A 21,658-nucleotide genomic window follows, 5' to 3' on the forward strand; every position below is an offset into this window, starting at 1 on the left:
CCGACTCTATCAAATATGCTTTAGTACAACAGTACAATCATCACGATAACAATGATGACAAAAAATAGACACTCCCTCATGCTTTAGACATTCATCAGATGCAAATCTGTCCAGTTAAATTACTGATTTTTTGGTTTTGAAACGATTGCGGTTGGCCGACGACAAAGAAATGAAACTTTGCGGCTCAGCGTTATGTTGTGCTAATTGTCTGTTGTCTATCTCCAGTTTCCCATTGTCCAGCTTCCCATCTACAGACAATGACTGTTCACGCGGCATTTGAAAACGCTGGCAAAAAGCCAGGCCTTGCCATATGGAGGATCGAGAAAATGAACCCCGTGTCAGTTCCTGAAACACTGCACGGGAATTTCTACACTGGTGATGTCTACATCCTACTCCACACCACTGCCGACTTTGCTCATAATATCCATATGTGGCTGGGTATGTCCACGTTCATATTTTTAAGACGATGCACTTTCCATTTTTGGCGGGCGATCTTTTGATCCATGTTTTCTTTCAGGAAAACTTTGCAGTAATGATGAATCTGGGTCTGCTGCCATTTTCTGTGTCCAACTTGACGACAGCCTCAGTGGTGCTCCCGTGCAGCACAGGGAAACACAAGGCAATGAGACGAGCAGGTTCCTGGGCTACTTTAAGAATGGAGTTATATACAAGGTAATGTGGACACTCGAAGGGACATTGTTGAACAGGCTGGTGTGTGCAGAGTGCCTGTTTACATGCTATTAAGGGCCTGTCCCACTTGGGCGTCATTTGCGAGTCACGTAGATGGCGCGCAAAGATTTTGTACATCCCAAAATTCTGGGGCGCCGCGCGCGACCGCACGTCACTGCCTACATCACCACGCACAGTGTGCGTGTAATGCCCACCATGCGCGCGTCTGGTGCACGGCACGACACGTGCGTCGGTGTCTTGACGCTTAAATGATGTCGCGTAAATTACGCGCAAATGACGCCCAAGTGGGACAGGCCCTTAAGACTCTATGGCTCTAAGCTTGCAACTTTACAATATGAATGAATGAATTAATAAATAAGTTTATTGGCCAAGTATTCACATACAAGGAATTTGCCTTGGTGCTCCTCCCGCAAGTGACAACATAGAAACATACAGTAGGATAGCGCCAGAAAAGACACTCATATCCCGTACCTGCCTTCTCTCCAACATTAGCCCACAAAACATTAAATAAATATAGCCTATATAAAATATAACATTATTGATAGCTAGAAAAGACACATAAACATGCGAATTAAATGTTTAAAACATTATGATGTAAACATGCCAAATGTTTCCGAATATGTCCAGAGGTACTCAATATTGTGAAATCTTGTTGCACTTCGAGTGCAAAGTTGACTTTTCTCATTTAATGATTTGGGAGTCACTTCCCTATTGAGCTCAGTTCAGTTTATTATTGTCAAGTAGGTCACGGAGGTACAGTAAAGAAAAGTAGAATGGCGACTGAAGAGTCGGGCATTGGAAGATCAGGGCGACCTCTTCGGGTTTAAAAGTCGCCTAATTCCTAATTCCCTTCCACAATGCACATAAAGCAGATGCACTCTCTATTTTACCATGTCCTCTTCCTCCATGAGAGGAATAGATCGTGGTAGATGGACGTAGTTTCTTGCGCAGAGTACGGAAATCTAGGACCAGAGGACATAGGTTTAAGATGAAGGGGAAAAGATTTAATAGGAATCTGAGGGGTAACGTTTTTCACACAAAGGATGGTGGGTGTATGGAACAAGCTGTCGGATGAGGTAGTTGTGGCTGGGACTATCCCAACGTTTAAGAAACAGTTAAACAGGTACATGGATAGGACAGGTTTAGAGGGATATGGACCAGGCGCAGGCAGGTGGGACTAGTGTAGCTGGGACATATGGGCCGAAGGGCCTGTTTCCACACTGTATCACTCTATGACTATGACTCTTGTTTACATTCATTCTCATTGTTTCACCGAAAATCACATCTCAGTATTGAATTTCAGCTGCTACCTATCCACCAGCCTGTCTGTATCTCCATGTTCTTTTAATATACTCCACAGTTCAGTCAACATGTCAAAGAATACAGAACGACGACAGTCCCTTCAGCCCATTGAGCCAGCACTGACCATCAATCGCCCCATTACACTAATGCTACGTTAATCCTATTTTTTTTATTTTATTGCACCCATAATCTCATCACTCCCTCTCACTCACATTCCATAACTCACCAATAAACTGGAGGCAATTAGCAAAGCCCAATGAACCTATTAACCAGCATCTCTTTGGGACATTTTGGGAAACCAGTGCGGACATGGAGAGAACGTGCAAACTCCGCGCAGACGGCAACCGAAGTCAGGATTTAACCTGGGCCACTGGAGTTATGAGTCCAAAGTTCGCCATCCCTCTAAGTTTCACAGTGCCTGCAAACAGTGTCTGTTTTTGCTTCCACATCTCTGCCTAAACATTCCAAAATTAGACCTGCGTCATCAGTTGAGGTCTGTGGACTACTGGTGCAGTACTGGGACTGCTCAGTGCGTGTGCATGTGCGTGTGCGTGTGCGAGTGTGCGTGTGTTTGCAGTGGTGGGTTTGGGGTCAGTGAAACATCTCTGGGCTCAACATGACGGTGTTTAAGTCTTGGAGTTGTCATCGTGATTCATCGTCACCCGTATTAACACTTCATCTGTCTGAACATCAGATGTAAAGTGTGAAATACTGATTTTATTTTCCGGGAGCTCTCTGATTCTGAAAATAATGTAATGAAATTCGGTCTCGTTAAATTAAAAAATGGAACCTGCAAGAGGGTTGGTAGTTTAATTAACTTTGCGTTTGGTTGCTTACATGGTGACCGTGCTGTCTATCTTTTGTTTTTCAAATTGGTAATGATGGAAAATAAATCTGGTTTTAATTTTCATATTTGATTGATTGAAAGACACAGGCCCTTTGGCCCACACCGACCATCGATCACCCTTTCATACTAATTCTATGTTCTCCCACTTTTTCATCCACTCCCTACACATTGGGGACAAATTCCAAAGGTCTTACCACCTTTGGGGTATGTGGTGGAAACCAGAGCACCTGGAGGAAACCCACGTGGGCACCGGGAGAATGTGCAAACTCCAACCAGACAGAACCCAAGGTCACAATTGAGCCCTGGACCTCTGGAGCCATGAGGCAGCAGCTCTACCAGCTGTGCCACTGTGCCATCTGTAGCGTATTTTCTATCGAACCCTTTTCTATGAAAAGTGTTGCCCGCTGCCTGAAGCTAAACTAAGCAAATGGGGCCTCACAGGAGGCTGAAACCTGGATTATCCCAACAGCATGGGATAAGTGCAGAGCTTTTCCCAATGTGATCTGTTGAGAGAAAGAGGAAATAACTGTACTTGGCTTCCCCATGCATTTTGCCATTATACGCGACGTTGGGAGCTGATTAAATGTTCCATTCCCCTCAAAGGTTCCATGTTGGAAGCTATAATTTGTATTTGGAAAATTGATTAACGTCTGTGTATTTAACATTGTCAAATGTCCCCAGTGTTGTTGCCGGAATCTTCAGGCCTGACTAGCTTTGGGTGGATAAAAGATCAAAGTAACCATGATTGCACCAGTGTGTTGTCTCTCTGTGAAACTGTCTCTTTGCCTCTGATCTGAGTTGATGCATTTCGGTTGAGAATAGTTTATCTCAAGACCCTGAAAGCCACGAATTTGAATTGGGTTGCATCCCGAATTGGATCCATCTTAAATTATCAGACTTAGATTCACCAACCCCTTTAATTCAGACGGCGGTGGAGGCCAAGTCATAAGGTATTTTTAAGGCAGAGATTGACAGATTCTTGATTCGTAAAGGGCCTGTCCCACGAGCATGCGACTACATGCGGCAAGCGCGACCTAACGTGGTCGCTTGAGCCGTACGGCCTCGCGGGGCCGGTCCCACTTCGATCGCCGGAGCCGTCTGGAGTTGTGCGGAGCTGGGCCCGACATCGCACAGGGCTCCGAAAAACTGACCGTGTTCAAAAATTCCATGCGGCAACGGCCTGCCGGCCTGCAGCCGCCTCTGCGCCGTACGCACCGTCTCAACGCCGTACGTCATGTGCGAACTTCCCACGGACTTCGCTCGAACTTCATGTCACTCACTCGACCTCCGCGCGGCCCCCGCTTCTGGTTAGGTCGCGCTTGCCACGTGCAGTCGCACTCTCGTGGGACAGCCCCTTTTAGGTCGCGCTTGCCGCATGGAGTCGCATGCTCGTGGGACAGGCCCTTTAGGGTGTCAAGGGTTACGGGGAGAACGCAGGAGAATGGGGTTGAGAGGGAAAGGTAGATCAGCCAAGACTGAATGGTGGAGTAGAATGTTGGCTTATGAACGTGAAACTTACAGATGAACATTTTTGCTGCATCATATGGTTCTATTTCTGAACCGGGATATGGTTTTTGTCTATTTTTAAGTGCGAGTGGTATTTTTGCGTCACGCCGCGCATGTTTCCTCTTGCAGGAAGGAGGAGTCGCATCTGGGTTCAACCATGCCGTCACCAACAATGTCAGCGCGAAAAGACTGCTGCACGTGAAAGGCAGACGGAATGTACGGGCCATTGAAGTGGAGTTTGACTGGTCCAGCTTCAACAATGAAGACTGCTTTATCATTGACTCCGGAGCAGTGAGTATAAGAGCAGTAGCTAGACACACAATGCTGCAGTAACTCAGCGGGTCAGGCAGCATCTCTGGAAAGAGAAAAAAAGGATGGGTGAGGTTTCGGGGAGGGACCCTTCTTCAGACTCTGTCTCAGACTTAACTCTTGTTAAATTTAGATTAGTTTAGAGATACAGCGTGGAAACGGGCCCTTCGGCCCACTGAGTCCACACAGACCAGCAATCCACGCACCTTAAATCTATCCTACAAGCACTGGGGACAATTTACATTTATACCAAGCAATTTGACATGTCTTTGGAGCGTGGGAGCAGCGAAGAGCTCGGAGAGAACCCACCCGATCACAGGGAGAACGTACAAACTCCGTACAGACTGCACCCATAGTTGGGATCGAACCGGGGTATCTGGTAGTGTAAGCTGGTTTAAACCATAAGGTGGCACAGCAGTAAAGTCGCTGCCTTGCAGTGCCAGAGTCCTGGGTTCGATCCTGACTATGGGTGCTCTCTGTATGGAGTTTGTACGTTCTCGCTGAGACCTTTCTCCGGGAAGCTCTGGTTTCCGCCCACACTCAAAGACATATGGGTTTGTCAGCTAATTGCCTTGGTGTGTAAATCGTCCTTGTGTGTAGGATAGTGCTCGTGAGCAGGCATCGCTGCTCGGCACGGACTCGGTGGGCCGAAGGGCCTGTTTCTATGCTGCAGCTCTCAACTAAACTCGAATAAATTCACCCTCCCTATCCATACCTAAATGTGAGGGTCCAGAACCATTACATACACCACAACACTTTGACTTGGTTCAGAAACCTCCGCAAAACCTTGTTAGTGAGGGGGTGGAATGAAGGTCAAAATTCTGAACAAGATTAGTAGAAGGTCTTTTATAAGGTCGTAAGGGATAGTAGTATCTCTGCCTCCTAACTCCATTCTCCTGCCCTCTTCCCATAACCTCTGCCACCTGTACTAATCAAGAATCTATCTATGAGAGGAAACTGGAGCACTCGGAGAAAACCCACACGATCACTGGGAAAACATACAAACTCCGTACTGACAGCAGCCGTAGTCGGGTTCAAACCTGGGTCTCTGGCGCTGTAAGGCAGCAACTCTGCATTTAGCATGGAAATAATGTGGCATCTGTAGTGCTGAAATGATCCTATCAGAACAATGTTTAGTAGGATGGGCTTGGCGGGTTGAAGGGCCTGTTTCAGTTCTGTTTCACCCATCTCTCCACTAGAGAGGAACAGATAATTCTCTGTGTGGTGGGGAGGCAATTCTGTTTACATTTTCGTTTCGAAGCTAAAACCAAAGATCGAAATATAATCTGCAGGAATTGACAGTGTACGCAGGCATCCAGTTATGCTCAATATGGCAAGTCATCTGCTCAATTCTGTACAGAGTTTAACTCAGACCATGGTGATTACATTTGCAATTGCAGATCATCTATCAGTGGAATGGATCAAAATGCAATGGTCAGGAGAAGATTAAAAGCTGCCAGCTTGCCAGAGGCATCCGTGACAATGAGAGGGGAGGACGATCCAAGGTGCAAGTGGTGGAAGAAGGATCTGAGCCTCCGGAGCTCATCGAGGTACGTTTGAAGAATTCATAGTAACGTTTATTTATTTTGCTCAGGAAGGATGCTCTTTGATTTAACACTTCCTCTTTTTAAACGCCAGTTACTGGGCCCCAAACCAACCATTCCACCTGCAAAGGTTGACGATAAAGCTGCTGATAACACCAGCGCGAAAAAATCCAAACTCTACATGGTAACAATTTTCTTTTTAAGATGATGTGTGAATTAATAATTCAGCCTTAATAATGCAGTGCAGTAAACCCTTGTTATTACTGACCTCTTTATAATGGATTTTGGTTGAAACGTCCGTCTCTTTAAGAACACAGGCATTGAAATTGACAACATTTGCTTCCATTGAAACAATGAAACAAACAGCCTTTAAGGGGCTGCCCCACTGCGGCGACCTAATCTGCGAGTTCTGGTGAGTTTGCCCTCGACTCATACTCGCAGCATGGTCGACACGAGGTCCTAGGAGGTCTTTGTAACTCTCCTTCATGCTCGAGAGTAGTCCCTGCGCACTCGAGGCCTCGGCTAGATCGCGGCGCATTTTTCAACATGTTGAAAATGCCCGCCAGTAAAAAAGGTCGCCATGGAAAAAAATCGATACTTTTTTACTCGTACATTTAGTCGAAGTAGGTCGTGGTAGGTCGGCATGTTAATCGAGTGTAGTCGTAGTCTTCAACATAGTCAAAGGAGGTCATCTTCACTCTCCACTATTCGGTGTCTAATTTTCCCGAAGCTAGTCGAAGCTGTTCTTCAACATAGTCGAAGGAGGTCTTCAACATGGCATTTTTTCAAACTCTTCTAAACTCACCAATTAGGTTGCCGCAGTGGGACAGCCCCTTTAGCATTTTTAGCTTGCAGTAATAAAAACACAAATTCAACTGTTAAAAAGAACTTTGTATTTGAAAACTAGTCATTGTGTTGCAGAGTGACCACCAGGTGATTGAAGCAAATCTCTTACTCGGTTGTAGTGCACAATCTCCAATAACGGATGCCATTTCCCCCACTGTCCCGTGGTCCGTTATAACGAGGGTTTATCGTGTTGTCGATCAACTGCACTGCTTTCATCAAGACAATGCTATACTTTGCAACCAACCTGGTTGTTATGATTACTCTTAGGTCTCTGACGCTTCTGGGGAGTTGGCTTTGACTGAGGTGGCTTCCGAAAACCCATTTAAAATGGCCATGCTGTCCACTGATGAATGTTACATCCTGGACCATGCATTAGGTGGCTATATATTTCTGTGGAAAGGTGAGAGAGCTGGAGTTTAACTGTGTGGATGCTTCCAAATTTGTGAGTTCTTGTTTTCCTTAATCACAGTAGAGTTGCTGCCTTACAGCGACAGGGACCCAGGTTCGATCCTGACTACGGGTGTTGTATGTACGGAGTTTGTAGGTTTTCCCCGTGACCTGAGTGGGGTGTCTTTGAGCTCCGGTTTCCTCCCGCATTCCAAAGATGTACAGATCTGCGGACCGATTGGCTTCGGTAAAAATTGAAAATTGTCCCTAATGTGTGATGGATAGTGCTGATGTATGGGGATCGCTGGTTGGCGCGGACTTGATGGGCCGAAGGGTCTTTTGGCAGGCTGTATCACTAAACTAAACGTAGACATGCCAACAGTTTAATGCTTTGATCATAACATTTGCTGCCACGTCCAGTCCTTGAGCTATCTGTGGTTCTTTCCCTTCAGGGAGTTAATCTATCTATATATAACTAAAACTCTGATCTTGTGCTCTTCCGTTTGTGCATTTTTAAATTTTGCGCATAAATGGTACGGGATAGCGCTCAAATTTTTCGGCTGCTTACTTACCTTTCTCCTGTGCTGCGAGTGCAACAAGTTTCTTTCAGATCAATGGTATATTGTTAAAGGCATTAAGGTTTAAAAATCGTAAAAACCGCGCGTGCACAGAATGCTGTCAGTCACCACCACGCGGATTGGTCTCCTCTCCTGTCAATCAGGAAGGGGCGTCGCCGGGACCATGGCACCACTGATTGGCCGCGACCGCTGTCGGGGCCTGGACTGGACCCCAGGTGGCGGCCGAGCTGAGGGCTGGAGTCGGGCCCAAGCACGGGGCCCGGGTCAAGGTGTACCAGCGCCTCGGGGGCTGCCATCCCGGCGCACAACCTTCGCTTCCTGCTCTGTGGGCAGCTCTGGCTCGGCCGCCCGACACCCTCACCCCGTCCCCGGCACAGCAAGCACGGCTCCGTGTCCTCGAGTGCTTTGGCCACCTACAGCCAGGGCCGGGCCCAGTATGAGAAACAGGCCGAGCTCCAGGCCCTGGCGCTGCTCTACGACCTGGGTAGGTTCTGCGGCAGGAAATGGGAGTGAGGGGAGGAGGGTGTGGGAAATGGGGAGGAGGGTGATGGGGTAGTAGAGAAAGATGGATGGATGGGGTGGGGGGGGGGGGGGGGGGGGGGCAGTGCCAAGCCCCGCTATCTACCCACTGGCGAGGGACATCACGGGTCCCGGGACATTCACCACTCCTGTGGGTGGGCATTAGTTGAGTGCATTGTCATGTACACTGTGGTGTATGCCCTCAGTTATCTCCTTTCCCATTTAATTTTTAAATCAGAATGGATACGGATTTTTGGATGAAAGCAAGAATAATTTTGCCCGTCCATAGTGCGAGTTGCCGTGGGCACTGTACCAATCAGTCCCTAGTATTTAACGTTTGGCTCTTGTGTTACACCAAAGCCCCAGGGACTGCTCGTGTATCAGTTCACCATTCTTCAAAGCGTGTGCTCTGGTTTCCCAGCGGGGTAACTCCATTCAGTGTCATCCTTGGCTCCTCTACAGGCGATGGTTCTAATCGCCTCTCTTGACATCCTCAATCCCAAGGGTCTGCCTAAGAAAAAGAGAGCTGAGAATGAGTGCTTTTCACCCCTGCTATAATTTACATGGGCTAATTGTGTTCAGGCAGCCTCCACTTCAGTGCAACTTTGCAGCATAATTGTCTCTCTCCGGGTACAGTGCAAGTGAAAAGCTTTACTTGCTTATACACATATGATAAGACGCTCTGCTTATTGCTCCCTTCTGAAGTGCCAGTGTAAACTGATGCTGTGGTTAAACACTGAGGATGAGGAACGGTCACCTAGTTAGAGTCATAGTCACACAGCACGGAAACAAACTCTTCTGTCCAACTTGTCCGCGCTGACCAACGTCTACACTAGTCCCACCTGCTTGTATTTGGCCCATATCCCTCTAAACCAAGGGTTCCTAACCAGGGGGTAAATTTGTTGATTCTGGATTGATGTGTTCTCATTAACTGACTGTGTTTGGTCCTGGCATATCAGTATCTGTTCATCATTAGTGGTTCATAATTAAGTGAAATAACTTTGTTAAGTGCTATTATTATTGCTATTTGAACAAAATAATAATGATAAAAACAGTATTTTTAAAATGTCCCCTTTGTCGGCTGCTTTATTAGGGTAGAAGCGTAAACTCAAATTACTTAACAAAACAGGGTGGGGGTAAATTTACTTTCGAAAAGTTGCCAGGGGTAAACGAGATGAAAAGGGTTGGGAACCCCCTGCTCTAAATCTATCCTATCCATGTACTTATCCAAATGCTTTTTAAACATTGTAATAATACATAGAAACATAGAAAATAGGTGCAGGCGTAGGCTATCCGGCCCTTCGAGCCTGCACCACCATTCGATATGATCATGGCTGATCATCCAACTCAGTATCCCGTACCTGCCTTCTCTCCATACCCCCTGATCCCTTTAGCCACAAGGGCCACATCTAACTCCCTCTTAAATATAGCCAATGAACTGGCCTCAACTACCTTCTGTGGCAGAGAATTCCACAGATTCACCACTCTGTGTAAAAAATGATTTTCTCATTTCGGTCCTAAAAGATTTCCCCTTTATGCTTAAACTGTGACCCCTTGTTCTGGACTTCCCCAATACCTGCCTCAACTACCTCCTCCAGCAGCTCGTTCCATAAATCTCCCGCCCTTTGTGTGTTTTTAAAAAAAAGTTGCACCTCAGGTTCCCAAAATATTTTTTCCCCCCTCACCCTTAAACCTATGTCCTCTTGTTCTTGTCCCTCCAGCTATTTGTTCCTTCTCTGGTTATAAGACGTGCAATGTCTAACAAGATGCAGCAAAAGTAACTTTAACTTGCATTCATTTTCACTGAGTTAATTCTGATCTGTTCGTGCAAAATACGTGGAGGTTCCTTTTTGACTTCTTTGGCTAATGCTTGAGCAAGAGATGTTGGAGGGATGCGTTGCATTGTGCTGGCCCTCACTGGTGCAAGATTGCACACGTCTAGACTAAGACGTCTGATAGCGTTAATTACCGCCTCTGTCGGATTGAATGACCAAATTTTTGAAACAAATATTTATTATTATTTCTTCAGGAAAAGGTGCCAGCAAGTCTGAAAGGAAGTATGGATTTACAACATGCGAATTCTTCATAAACACATACAATTATTCCAAAGATATAAAGGTAAATGGCAACCTTCCAGCATTTCACTAGTCACCATGAAGGGGCTACAAATGGGTAGCAGAGGGCATGGAAATGTCAAATCAACAACAAGCCACTTATGAATTGCAAGAGAATTGTTGGCGTATCATTTCAAACAAAAGGGATACAGCGTGGAGACAGGCCCTTGGGCCACAGAATCCTTGCCAACCGGCAATCGCCCAAAACACTAGTTCGATCTATAAACCTGTGCGTCTTTGGAGTGGGGGAGGAACCTGGAGCACTCAGAGAAAACCCTCTGATCACGGGGAGAACGTACAAACTCCGTACAGACAGCACCCATAGTCAGGATTGAACCCGGGTCTCTGGCGCTGTAATGCGGCTACTCTACCGCTGCGCCACTGTGCCGCCCCTTGCCTCAACTAGTTTTTGATCAGGTTTCTGTGGCTTTAGATGGACATCAGTGACTCCAATTCAATTTTTGAAAAAACACACATTTGATTAGAAAATCAGCACCTTTTTTATGAATGACATTTTTCCTTATTTGCATGCCTAACAGGACAATAACAATTGATTAAACTGATTGAAAGATATACCTTGGAAACAGGCCCATCGGCCCACCAAGTCCATGTTGACCATCAATCATCCATTCGCATTAGTTCTATTTTATCCCACTTCCGCACCCACTGTCTACACACGAGGGGAAATCTACAGTGGCTAATTAATCTTTGGACCCACGCATATTTGAGATGTGGGAAGAAATTTGTGTTGTGTGTGTGTGTGTGTTTTGCATTGTGTGCAGTTTTGGTCCCCTAATTTGAGGAAGGACATTCTTGCTATTGAGGGAGTGCAGCGTAGGTTTACAAGGTTAATTCCCGGGATGGCGGGACTGTCATATGCTGAGAGAATGGAGCAGCTGAGCCTGTACACTCTGGAGTTTAGAAGGATGAGAGGGTATCTCATTGAAACATATAAGCTTGGACACACTAGAGGCAGGAAACATGTTCCTGATGTTGGGGGAGTCCAGAACCAGGGGCCACAGTTTAAGAATAAGGAGTAAGCCATTTAGAACGGAGACGAGGAAACACTTTTTCTCACAGAGAGTGGCGAATCCTGAGGGAGTGAGGGAAGTAAAAGCTCGCAAACGTTGCTATTACTTTCCCAGTCATTTCCACAGCATCACCACGGGACTAAGGCAGATGAGCAGGGAAAACGTGCAAGGAAACTCCTCCATCAACAGAGGGCGGTGAAGGCAGGTTCTCTGGATGCTTTCAAGAAGAGAGAGGGCTCTTAAAAATAGCGGAGTCAGGGGATATGGGGAGGAGGCAGGAACGAGGTACTGATTGGGGATGATCAGCAATGATCACATTGAATGGCGGTGCTGGCTCGAAGGGCCGAATGGCCTACTCCTGCACCTATTGTCTATTGTCATAAATCGTAACCCCGGGAGGAAACCCACGCAGCCACAGGGAGAACGTGCAAACTCCACACACAGACAGCACCCGAGGTCAGGATTGAATCAGGGTCTCTGTGACCTGTGAGGCGGGGGGAGGTGGCTACACCAGCGGTGCAGCACTGTGCTGCATTATTGACGGAGGAGTTTCCCTGCACGTTTTCCCTGCTCATCTGCTTTAGCCCCGTGGTGATGCTGTGGAAATGACTTGGAAAGTAATAGCAACGTTTGCGAGCTCTTCCTTCCCTCACTCCCTCAGGGTTTCTGTGTCATTTTCTACCAAAGTTTCAGTTTAGTTTGTTGTCACGTGTATCGAGGTACAGTGACAAGTCAGTGGAAAGACAATACATGATTACAATTGAGCCAGTTACAGTATACAGATACCAGATCGGGGAATAACGTTTTAGTGCAAGGTAAAGTCCGATCAAAGATTGTCCAAGGGTCACCAATGAGGTAAATAGTTGTGATAGGATGATTTAGTTGCTGATGGTGGGTGATCAAGGGAACCCCTTGGAAAATTCGACTTGTGAACCTTCAAACGATTCGAGAAGGACAGGCTTCATGCAGCCATTGCTGGTTTAGATTACTTGGGTGGGTAGAGGGTGGGGCAAATCTGTCCTCTCTCATGTCGAGGCCATGCATTATATCTAAAATCTAGTGACTTCCAAGTTGAATCTTGCAGTCTCACTTCTTTGTGCTGGAATTGTTGTGGCCATCGGTTTCAGTCCAGTTTCCCATTTCCACTTGCATTGGAACTCTGCAAGGTCACAATTCCTCTTTCGTTGGAAACTGAAGTGCTCCATTTCCATAAAACCGTGGTTATCTGGTGAGATGTGTGAGTCAGTGAGCACGATATCAGACCGCACGTGAACTTTTGCCTGCTTACTGATTGCGTTTTTCCAGAGGTTTTGACATTGAGCAGGTATGCAGACCTCATAGGGAACTGTATGTTGCATTGCTTCCATGGTGTGTTCAGACATGTAGTTCTTGAGATGGGTCAGAGATGCATCACTGGCCATATTAGCCCAGTGAAGGAACCATTATTCACACTTGAAACAGTGCCCGTGGGCTTTGCATAGAAGCGGCACAGTGGTGCTTCTGGTAGAGCGGCTGCCTCACAGCACCGGAAACCGAGGTACGATCTGACGTCGGGTGCTGGCGTTGTGGAGTTTGCATGTACTCGCTGCGGATGTCCTCCATGTGCCCCGGTCCCCTCCCACATTCCAGCGATGTGCAATTTTAGATTAATTGCCAATGTAAATTGCCCGTGGTGTGTGTGTGTGGGGGCGACTGGATGATGATAAAATAGAATTGATCTGAATGGGACCGATGGTTGGCCTGGATTCGGTGGGCTGAAGGGCCTGTTACCACGCTGTATCTTTCAATGATTTTATAAAGCTGCCCTACTGCGAGACTGTAGACACAAAATGCTGCAGTAACAGCGGGTGAGTCAGTATCTCTGGAGAGAAGGAATAGGCGGCATTTGGGGTCTCGAGCTTTGCTTGAGGCAGCCCATGCCACCGCAGTGCAAGGCGTTGCACGAGTATCTTCTTCTCGATCAACCTCCATCATCGCGAGAGGATTTGGGTTTAGGAGCCAGGAGGTCCTACTGCAGTTGTACAGGGCCCTGGTGAGACTGCACCTGCAGTATTGTGTGCAGTTTTGGTCTCCTAATTTGAGGAAGGATAGTATGGCTATTGAGGGAGTACAGCGTAGGTTCACCAGGATGGCGGGACTGACATATGATGAAAGAATGAGTCGATTGGGGTTATATTCACTGGAATTTAGAAGGATGCGAGAGAATCTTCTAGAAACATATAAAACATATAAACATCGGGCTAGATGCAGGAAAAATGTTCCCAATGTTGGGGAGCCCAGAACCAGGGGACACAGTATAAAAATAAGGAGTAGGCTATTTAGATGAGAAAAATGTTTTCACCCATAGAGTTGTGAATCTGTGGAATTCTCTGCCACAGAAGGCAGTGGAGGCCAATTCACTGAATGTTTTCAAGAGAGAGTTAGATTTTTCTAAAGGAATCCAGGGAAAAAAGCAGGAACGGGGTACTGATCTTAGATGATTAGCCATGATCATATGAAATGAAATGAAAAATGAAATGAAATGATTCAATTTATTGTCATTGTCAGTGTACAGTACAGAGACAACGAAATGCATTTTTAGCATCTCCCTTGAAAGGGAGACACAGGGCGTCGCGGTGTGCCCGCGCCTGCCGCCGTACATTCCATTACAGGCAAAGGTGGGTGAAGTGTCTTGCCCAAGGACACAACGACAGTATGCACTCCAAGCGGGATTTGAACCGGCTACCTTCCGGTCGCCAGCCGAACTCTTAGCCCATTGTGCTATCTGTCGCCCATATTGAATGTCAATGCTGATTCGAAGGGCCGAATGGCCTACTCCTGCACCTATTTTTCTGCTTCCATTTATAACTCGGGCCCTGATTCAATATTGGAGAGAGTTAGAGTTCAACATTGTCCGTCCCTGTGTAGTGTGTGCTCTTTGTCTCCCTTGAGTTGAAGGTCACCAGTATAACCCACATCTCTACTGTGATGTGTGTGAATGATAGGGGCAGCAATGATTCTGCCCTTGGGATGGTCAGCTCCAAACTCTGCTCTGCAGGGTGTGGGAGGACAAAGCTGTAAATACCTGATGCACCTCATCTGTCCCAGTGGAAGAGTCACTTGTTTGTGTCGGTTTTTTTTTGGTGTTGATTGGACCGGTGTGGGAAGGACGGAAACGTGATTCTTGCCTCATTTTACAGACTCAAATATTTGCGGAAAATGGCGAGTCGCCAATGTTCACTCAGTTCTTTTCGGACTGGAAGACTGTTGGCCAAACTGAAGGCCTCGGAAAGGTATTCACCATTGGCAGTGTTGCCAAAATCGAGTACGTTCCCTTCGATGTCAAAGCACTTCACAAGACCCCAGCCATGGCGGCTCAACACAACATGGTGGACGATGGGTCGGGCGATGTCAAGGTAACGAGCCACTAGCTATCAGTGCACAATTCCAGCGTCTCCACTTGCAAGGGTGTGAATGGTGGATGAGCCTGTCTTCCAATGTCTCCCTGCAGATCTGGCGGATTGAGGGGGGAGCAAAAGTACAAGTTGACTCTAAATCCTATGGACAGTTCTATGGTGGAGACTGCTACATTATCCTGTACTCCTACAAATTGGGTGGTAAACAGCAGCATGTCATTTACACTTGGTAAGCCTCCTCTCACCTACATTTAAAAAAAAAAAGTAACATTGGTCTGGCAGCCAGAATGACCACTGAAAAGCAAACAAGGATTATATTTAAAAAAAAATAATGCATTGTTTGTTTACTTTCGAAGGCAAGGCACCAAAGCTACACGAGACGAGCTGGGAACATCGGCCATCCTCACAGTTGCCCTTGACCAAGAAATGAACGATTTGCCCGTCCAGGTACACATTGACCCTTATTGTTTCAAGCAATCGCTTCCTGCACTGTCCGGTTCAGTTTGATTTAGAGATACTGCACGGAAACAGGCCCTTCGGCCGACTGAGTCTGCACCGACCACCGACCCCCGCACAACCACCACTACCCTACGCTGGGGACAATTTACACTTATAGCGAGCCAATTAAACTACAAACATGTACGTCTTTGGAGAGTGGGAGGAAACCGAATATCTTGGAGGAAAGCAATGTGGTCACGGGGAGACCGTACAAACCCCATCCGGACGGCACCCGTAGTCGGGATCCAACCCGGGTCTCTGGAGCCGTAAGCGCTGTAAGGCAGCAACTCTACTAGCGTGCCACCGTGCGGCCCTTCTGCGTTCATTTATGGATTTATATGGGGGGATAGCACGGAAACAGGCCCTTCACCCCAACTCGTCCATGCCGACCAAGGTACCTAAGCGAGTCCCATTTGCCCTACTAGTGTAGATGTTGTGCTTTGGTTGGCATGGGAGGGTTAGGTTGAATTTTCCATGCTGTGTGACATGGAGCTGTGCAAGACTACATCCGGGGAAGGATCAATCAAGTTCCTTCTCACTGACAATGTCTCTTTGCTTCTTTTAACTTTTTTCCCTTAGTTTAGTTTTTAGAGAGTTTTTAGTGTGAAAACAGGCCCTTCGGCCCACCAAGCCCGCACCGACCAGCGATCCCCGCACACTAACACTATCCTCACACACACTAGGGGCAATTTACACATACACCAAGCCAATCGACCTACAAACCTGTAACTGGCAACTGAAACTATTTCTATCGTGACTGGAAAGAGCGTGCTCTGTCTCTTGTAGGTGCGGGTGAGCCAGGGTCAGGAGCCTCCTCATCTGATGAGCCTGTTTAAAGAGAAACCGCTGATTGTGCACCTTGGAGGAACCTCCAGGAAGGGAGCTCAGACCGCTGCTGCGGACATTCGGCTTTTCCACATCAGGATTAGCTCAACAGGGGCTACAAGAGCCGTCGAGGTAAGTGAAGCCAAATGACCGACTTCCTGGCATTGCTGTAGGAAGGAACTGCAGCTGCTGGTTTCAACCAAAGACCCTGAAGAAGAGTCTGAAGAAGGGTCTCGACCCGAAACGTCACCCGTTTCTTCTCTCCAGAGATGCTGCCTGTCCCGCTGAGTTACTCCGGTTTTTGTGTCTATTACTGGTATACAGTGTCCAGAGATACACTTGTTGTGCCCTGCCTTGGATTGGCAGCCTGCAGCTGGTTTGCTTGTCCGAAGGGGGTTGACTGGTTGGCACCCACCGTGATCTTCCCAGTTGGCAGGTGAGGTTGGGTTGCTGGCAAAGGTGGTGAGGCAACAAACCTGGCAGCTTGCTGCCTTCTGAACCGATGCAGCCCCCGGCTGTTCAGAATAGCAATCAAACCCTACTGGATCTGTGGTGGTGTGACTATCTGTCCCATCAAATCATGCAGTACATGAGCACAGTTAAATCGTGGACAATTCCAATGGGTTGTGCAGAGAAAAATACCAGCGTGCAGATCATAGCGTAACACCATTCTAGCATAAAGGGCTGGTCCCACGAGCATGCGACTCCATGTGGCAAGCGCGACTTAACGTGGTCGTTTGAGCCGTACGATCTCGCGGGGCCGATCCCACTTCGATCGCCGGAGCCGTATGGAGTTGTGCAGAGCTGGTCCCGACATCGCGCGGGGCTCAAAAATTCCGCGCGGCAACGGCCTGCCGGCCCGCAGCCACCTCGACACCGCACGTCACGCGCGAACTTCCCGCGGTCTTCATGTCACTCACTCGACCTCCACGCGGCCCCCGCTTCTCGTTTGGTCGTGCTTGCCGCATGGAGTCGCATGCTCGTGGGACAGGCCCTTTACAGTTCCAACAGAAATGCCCAGTGTCTGCACTGTGGTAGCTTGGAAGATCAGGACTACACTAGCTTATGGGGGGACAAGCCAGTAGTCTGCAAACAGCAGGGAATAAGCTGTGTGGGAAGGAACTGCAGATGCTGGTTTAAACCGAAGGTAGACACACAATGCTGGAGTAACTCAGTGGGACAGGCAGCATCTCAGGAGCGAAGGAATGGGTGACGTTTTGGATCGAGACCCTTCTTCAGAATAAGCTGCTCCTGATTCTGGTGCTGATGTGCTTTCAAACGTTTATATCCTCTCCCCAACAATGAGATATTCGCTGTCCCCATATGGTCTGTACAGTGTTGAATGTCTGAAGGAAGTAAGAATGATTGACAGAAATAAAATGCCACAGCCGCTGTAAGTCTGCAGTGAATGATGGTATAGCTGGTGTTTGCTGGTTTTGGACTGATGGTTGGGGCAGGGAGGGAGGGAGAATGACTGACATGTTGGAGGTCTGGTAGAATAGCACTCGTTCGGCAAACAACAAAAGTACTGGAGGATGGATACACAAAGCTGGAGTAACCCAGCGGGACAGGCAGCATCTCTGGAGAGAATGAGTGGGTGACGTTTCGGGGCGAGACCCTTCTCCAGCACTGGAAGAACTCGGCGGGTCAGGCAGCAGGTGTGTGGAGGGAACGGACAGGAGATGCATCGGGTTGCGATTCGCTCAGAATTACATGTTCCTTGTGTCTCCACAACACTTGTTGTGCCCTGCATTGGATTGGCAGCCTGTGGCTGATGTGTTTGGGGGTTGATTGGTGACATTGCATGGTGAGTGCCAACCAGTCAACTCCCTTGGGACAGGCACTCCAGCCGCAGGTTGCCGATCCAATGAGGTTGGCAGGTGAGGTTGAGTTGCGTGCTGTCAGAACTGGCAGAAAGCAGGTGAGGCAACAAACCTTCTGGCAGCTTGCTGCCCTCTGAACGCATGCTACCCCTCACTCAAGGCTGCTCAGGCTAGCAATCAAACCCCGCTGGGTCTGTGGTGGTGCGACCACCTATCCCCAAAACCAAACAGACGCTGGCGAGGGCCAATGGCCCTGGATCCAGATGGTGACAACGTGTATGATGCATGCCATGCTGCAGCTCCAGCAGTGCAGTCTACTGCTGCGGCGTCTGCCACTTTGCAGTCCCATGCAACTAAGTGAGACAATAGGACTGAAGGGAATGACCAAGATGAGGAAAACATTTTTCACACAGAGTGGTGAGTCTCTGGAATTCTCTGCCACAGAAGGTAGTTGAGGCCAGTTCATTGGCTATATTTAAGAGGGAGTTAGATGTGGCCCTTGTGGGTAAAGGGATCAGGGGGTATGGAGAGAAGGCAGGTACGGGATACTGAGTTCGATGATCAGCCATGATCATATTGAATGGCGGTGCAGGCTCGAAGGGCCGAATGGCCTACTCCTGCACCTATTTTCTATGTCTAAGATCCAGCATATATCCAATGGGCCTCCTTCGATGTCGGGTGGTGAATCCGTGGAATTCTTTGCCACAGAAGGCGGCGGAGACCAATGGATATTTTTAAGGCAGAGATAGATAGATTCTTGATTAATACGGGTGACGGGCAGAAGGCAGGAGAATGGGATTCAGAGGGAAAGATAGATCAGCCAAGATTGAATGGCGGAGTAGACTTGATGGGCCCGAATGGCCTAATTCTACTCCGAGAACTTATGAACTTGTGAAAAATGTAAAGGCCAGTGCAGTACACCTTTATGCCCCTGTCCCACTTAGGAAACCTGAACGGAAGCCTCTGGAGACTTTGCGCCCCACCCAAGGTTTCCGTGCGGTTCCCGGAGGTTTTTGTCCGTCTCTCTAATGGTCGAACGTGGTTTCCGTTTCTTCTATGTTCCGACGATTGTTTCAAAAAATTCAAAACCGGCCGTGACTGAAAATAGGTTGCCGTTTTAAAAATCGGTAATTTTTTAGTCTAAGCCGGTTGCGATGCTAGTTGAAGGTGGTTGCCGGAGGTTGCAGGTGGTTGCCGGAGGTTGCAGGTGGTTGTTGGAGGTTGCAGGTAGTTGCCGGAGGTTGCAGGTAGTTGCCGGAGGTTGCAGGTGGTTGCCGGAGGTTGCAGGTGGTTGCCGGAGGTTGCAGGTGGTTGCCGGAGGTTGCAGGTAGAATTTTTTGAAATGATCGCTGGAACATAGAAGAAGCGGGAACCACTTTCGACCATTAGGGAGACTGACAAAAACCTCCGGGAACCGCACGGAAACCTTGGGTGGGGCTCAAAGTCTCCAGAGGTTTGTTTCCGTTCAGGTTTCCTAAGTGGGACAGGGGCATAACTAAGTCCAGAGTCAGCGTTCACAAGGTGGCATATGCGTTGTGCTTGTGCGGTTTCCGGGACATTGCTCCTTTCATTTATGAACATGAAGAAATATGCGAATGTTTCGATCTATTTAAGAAGGTTGACGTCTTCATTTGGAGAAAAGGGAAGTAATTGGATTGCTGATGAATGGTGTTTACTGGTCTACATTTTGTGTGGTGTCCAGGTGATCAGCAGCGCCCAGTCCCTGAACAGCAATGATACCTTTGTGCTGAAGAGCCCAAAAGAGACCTACATCTGGAGAGGCGTGGGTGCTAGTGATGCTGAACTGAAGACCGCCAAGTACGTGGTCAGCGTTCTGGGCGGCAAGTCAACGGAGATCAAAGAAGGCAAAGAGACAGGTGACCTCTTCAATTCTTTTTAATTCAAAGAATTACTTTTATCTGGAACTTTTTATTAATGTGGGTGTAGTTGGAGTGTGAGACCACATTTCCAAAGAGTAATTGATGGCCGTGGGACTTACCATCGCCCGCCTGGGGCTTCGACATCGGGAGAGAAATGGTGCGGGGGAGAGAATTCACTGTGATGGATGTTTGTGTGAATTGAATTGTTTGTATTTCTTGTAGGAATTGTCTTTGTTTGTATGGCTGTGGAAACGGAGTTTCGTTTGAGCCTCACTGAGGTTCAAATGACATGTAATAAATATTGTATTGTATTGTATTGTCAGTGGCAGAACCTGGGCAGCAGGGAGAAAGGCAGCGGAGGCCAAGACATTGGGTATTTTTTAAGTGGAGGTTGATGGGTTCTTGGTTAGTAAAGGTACAGGAAGGAAGGCTGGAGAATGTGGTTGGGTGGGAAAAATAGATCGTGGCAGACTAGACTCCATGGCCTAAATCTGCACCAATGTCTTATGGACTTATGAATGGATGGTCGGATAAATGGTATCTGGTGAAGTATTGACTTTGGGTAAAGTATGTTTGAAAGTAAACCTGATGGGCCAAATGGTTGAAGAAGGGTCCCAACGTGAAACGTCAACTATCCATGTCCTCCAGAGATGTTGCCTGACCCACTGGGTTACTCCAGCACTTCATACCGTTATTTTGGCCTTGTTGCATGAAAGTGCCGACTGGACACTTGGCCTAGCTTTGTACCTCTGCCTGCGGTCCAATGAATCCCATTCCCCTGTTCTTACCCCATAGCCTTGTGATGTCTTCCGCCTCGAGTAATGTACAGCAGCTGTACTGTAAATATAACGCTAGGATGGAGTATAAACGGGTGGAGACATGTGGCGTTTACGACCACTGTCCTTGTACATCACGTTCAGACTGAATCCCCCTCTTGTTTCCATGCAGTGTTAGTGTGCTACTTGCCCGCCTGCTAATATATATTGCCATTGATGTGGCATAGGCGCTTCAGAATCACTACTGCACACCTTAGAGTCATAAAGCAGTACAGCGCAGGAGCAGGCCCTTCTGCCCAACTCATCCATGCTGCCCCTTTTTTTTTTCTTTGTAAATTTTTTTTAATTTAAATTAGAAGTACAATAAGTTACAGTAATACACACCACATATATATATATCATATTACATTTGTTGTACCCCCTTCATTTTTTGAGCTTTAAGAAAGATAGAAATAAAAGAAGTAAGGAAAGTGAGAAAGAGTCGTGATGGTGCAGGGAAGTGTTGGGAAAAGAAAGCCCATTAGAAAAAGTGTCAGAGAAGAAAATTAAGAAATAGACCCTGGAAAAGACAGAAAGAATTGCTGCCCCTTGATGTCTATAAACTAATCCCACTCGCTTGCCGCAGGTTCTTATCCCAGTGCTCCTTTCCTTCCAAACCGAGTACCTGTCCAAAATGTATTTTAAAGGTTGTGATTGCCTCTGCCTCCACAACCTCCTCTTGCGGCTCGTTCCACATTAACTGGTTAAGTTAGGAAACGGGAGCAGGAATGGGCTAGACAGCCCTGTGA

General features: G+C 47.5%; 1 protein-coding gene across 1 annotated transcript in view; it reads left to right on the forward strand.

Moving 5' to 3' along the window:
- Positions 1-21,658, forward strand: part of LOC129700761 (scinderin-like) — a 32,364-nt gene that overhangs the window by 5,450 nt on the left and 5,256 nt on the right. Inside the window, 12 exon segments of the mRNA XM_055641432.1 lie at positions 226-438; positions 518-672; positions 4,475-4,636; positions 6,055-6,204; positions 6,293-6,382; positions 7,312-7,444; positions 10,558-10,646; positions 14,853-15,068; positions 15,164-15,297; positions 15,425-15,515; positions 16,353-16,523; positions 19,917-20,091. Of these exon segments, the coding sequence (XP_055497407.1) occupies positions 258-438; positions 518-672; positions 4,475-4,636; positions 6,055-6,204; positions 6,293-6,382; positions 7,312-7,444; positions 10,558-10,646; positions 14,853-15,068; positions 15,164-15,297; positions 15,425-15,515; positions 16,353-16,523; positions 19,917-20,091 (1,747 nt within the window). The 5' untranslated portion in view covers positions 226-257.

Source organism: Leucoraja erinacea, chromosome 10 (genome assembly GCF_028641065.1).
Source record: "Leucoraja erinacea ecotype New England chromosome 10, Leri_hhj_1, whole genome shotgun sequence".
Lineage (NCBI taxonomy): Eukaryota > Metazoa > Chordata > Chondrichthyes > Rajiformes > Rajidae > Leucoraja > Leucoraja erinaceus.